This window comes from Helianthus annuus, chromosome 4 (genome assembly GCF_002127325.2).
Source record: "Helianthus annuus cultivar XRQ/B chromosome 4, HanXRQr2.0-SUNRISE, whole genome shotgun sequence".
NCBI lineage: Eukaryota > Viridiplantae > Streptophyta > Magnoliopsida > Asterales > Asteraceae > Helianthus > Helianthus annuus.
In genome coordinates, this window is record NC_035436.2 from 182,178,133 (window position 1) to 182,181,251 (window position 3,119).

The 3,119-nt window shown below is 33.5% G+C and overlaps 1 protein-coding gene across 1 annotated transcript; it reads right to left on the reverse strand.

Annotated features, from left to right (window-relative positions):
• Nucleotides 1-1,267: 1,267 nt before the first annotated feature.
• LOC110935080 lies at nt 1,268-2,384 on the reverse strand. The gene is made up of 2 exons (XM_022177673.2): nt 1,946-2,384; nt 1,268-1,681 (listed from the first exon to the last, which is right to left on the reverse strand). The coding sequence occupies exons 1-2, from the start codon at nt 2,358-2,360 to the stop codon at nt 1,620-1,622; spliced, it is 477 nt and encodes a 158-aa protein (XP_022033365.1). The 5' UTR covers nt 2,361-2,384; the 3' UTR covers nt 1,268-1,619.
• Between the last annotated feature and the right edge of the window lie 735 nt (nt 2,385-3,119).

A 3,119-nucleotide genomic window follows, 5' to 3' on the forward strand; every position in this document is an offset into this window, starting at 1 on the left:
TAAGAACCGCGGGAACCACTTTCTGGCCATTAGATCAAGTAGATGGATGGATGAGATTAAAAGTATTTAAAAAATAATATTAAGTATTTTTTGTCTTATTATGTCTTTAATATTTTAATCAAAAGGGGTAATTTAGTAAAATTACTTTTTTTGTCTTTTAGTCTTTATTATTTTTTTTATTACATTTTTGTTTTATTATATTACTTTTTATTTTTTAATCATAATCTTTTTATTAAAAATCATTTTTAAATTCAGATTTTTTAACAAAACAAATTACGTTTTTTGCGACCCGAGCTTTTTCAAACGTCGTTTTTTTTACACGCCGTTATTTACGCCGTCATTTACGTTAAAAAACTTTACGTTTTGCGTTAAAAATTACGTTTTCCTTTTTTTCGCCCGGCTTTTTCACGCCTCGTTTTTTGACGCACCGTTTTTTCGCCCGGCTTTTTCACGCGTCGTTTTTTCAACGCGCCGTTTTTGCGTTTTACGCCCCGGTTTTTTACGTTAACGTTATTTACGTTTTACGCGCCGGTTTTTGGCGTTTTACGTCCAGGTTTTTTACGTTAACGTTATTTACGTTTTACGCGCCGGTTTTTTGCGTTTTACGTCCCAGTTTTTACGACAACGTTTTTTTTGCGTTTTACGCACCGGTTTTTTACGTTAACGTTTTTTTACGTTTTACGCGCCGGTTTTTTACGTTAACGTTATTTACGTTTTACACGCCGTTTTTTGCGTTTTACGTCCCGGTTTTTTACGTCAACGTTTTTTTACGTTTTACGCACCGGTTTTTTACGTTAACGTTTTTTACGTTTTTACGTTTAACACGCCGGTTTTTTACGTTAACGTTTTTTACATTAACGTTTTTTACGTTTTACGCGCCGGTTTTTTACGTTAACGTTTTTTACGTTTTAAGTTTTACGTTTTACTTTTTTAAGTTTTACGTTTTAAGTTTTACGTTTTACTTTTTACGTTAACGTTTTTACGTTAACGTTTTTTTCGTTTTAGTAAAAAAAAATTTACGTTTTTACGTTTTTCCTAAAATTTTTTACGTTAAAAAGTTTACGGTTGACGTAAAAAAGTTTACAGTTTAATTTTTTTTTACAAAAATTTTTTTACGCAAAAACGAACGGACCCAGAAATCGCAAACTCAATGAAGCGTCTCAGATATATTGTTATCATCATCGACGCCTAAAAAAAAAACCCAACAAACAAAAATCAAAAGAACGAGTGGATTCTAGAAAAAAAACGAAGTTTTGGCTCAGATTTTCCGATAATCAACGGCTGCAAAATGGGGTTGCAGGTTCAAAAACCTACCCTCCGCCGTCCTTGCCGCGCCATTGTCAGTTTTTTTTACATCATCACTGCCGATTCAAAATGAGGCACCATATTCAACTGTTTTAAACATTCAAAAGGGACAAGAAACATCATTCAAACATATTTCAAGCCCAGATTCAACATTCAAACATATTCAAACGATTTGAACCTTCAAAAGGGACAAGATCATCATTCAAACATATTCAAACGATTGGAACATTCAAAAGGAAAACAAGAACATCATTCAAACATATTTCAAACAAGAACATCGCCACCCAAAAACGAACATATCAAAACCCACATAATCAAAAGGTAACCATGCCTTGATTTCGATATCTGTTCCAACAAAACCCAGCAAAAAAGTAGCCTGTTCAAACCACAAAGTTCATCACAAATCACTAGAAAAAGCAAAGTTCATAAAAAATCACTAGAAAAGCAAACTCATTCCAAAAGCACCATGAACATCGTTCAAACATATTCAAAAAGCACCATGAGCATCATTCAAACATATTCAAATATTCAACATATTCAAAATAGCACCAGATTAAAAAAGCACCATGAACATCAATAAAAAACCCCAAATCAAAAAACCCCAAATCAGAACCAAAAAACATCAATAAAAAATCGCTACCTTTTCGGCATCCGACCGTCTGCCGCCGGCCTCCGTTTTCCTCTCCGGTTCTCTCCCTCCTTCCCGTTCTCTCCTCCCCCGATCTCTCTCTCTTCAGCTTTTTTCTCCGCCACTGATAACCACGCCGCAAACCATCAGGGGGTGTGTGGTGACGGTAAAAAAGCGACGCCGGAGCACCGGTATTCGCCAGTAACTGGCTCCGATCACCTGTAAAATCGAACAAGAGAGAGACAGAGTGTGTTGGAGAGAGAGTGGGTTGTGAGTGTGAGAAAGGTAGGAGGAGTTCCAGGCGGGGGATGTGGGTGACGGCTATGAAGATGCCGGAGACGATGCCGGTGGTGTTCATAAAGCTGACGATTATGATGGTGGTGTTCAAAACCCTGAAGATGATGGAGATGATGATCTTCATCTTCATCAGATGATATAGATGAGAGATGCTTGAGTGTCTCAAAAAAATGAAAATGAAGAGAGAGATATGAAATGACTTTAATAAATAAGACAAGATAGACTGACATTGAAAAGTGATATATAAAGTAAATTACTTAAATAACCTTTTGGTTGGCTTAATCTAATTGGTGGAGAGTGGTTCTCACAGTTCTTACAACTGGGTGTGGTTTTCATTTTAACGGCTCCCTATATATATATATATATATATATATATATATATATATATATATATATATATATATATATATATATATAATGTAAGTATCTATAGAAAACCCATTTTAATTTAGAAAACCCGGGAAACTCAAAGCTCCCGATGTTTTTTTGTTTTGAAAAAAATTTACACATGTTATATACATGTTTTTAAGGGTTTTGAGCAAAAAAAAAAAAAAATCAAAAAAGCGCCGAGTAGATATTTTTTAAAAAAAAATAAACAAGTTTTGGTGTAACACATGTTACAAATATGTCAGATGAATGTAACATGTGTTACACCAAAACTTGTTTATTTTTTTTAAAAATATCTACTCGACGTTTTTTTGATTTTTTTTTTTTTTTTTTTGCCCAAAACCCTTAAAAACATGCATATAACATGTGTAAATTTTTTCAAAACAAAAAAACATCGGGAGCTTTGAGTTTCCCGGGTTTTCTAAATTAAAGTGGGTTTCTATACATCATTCCCCTATATATATATACATATATATATATATATATATATATATAATTAATC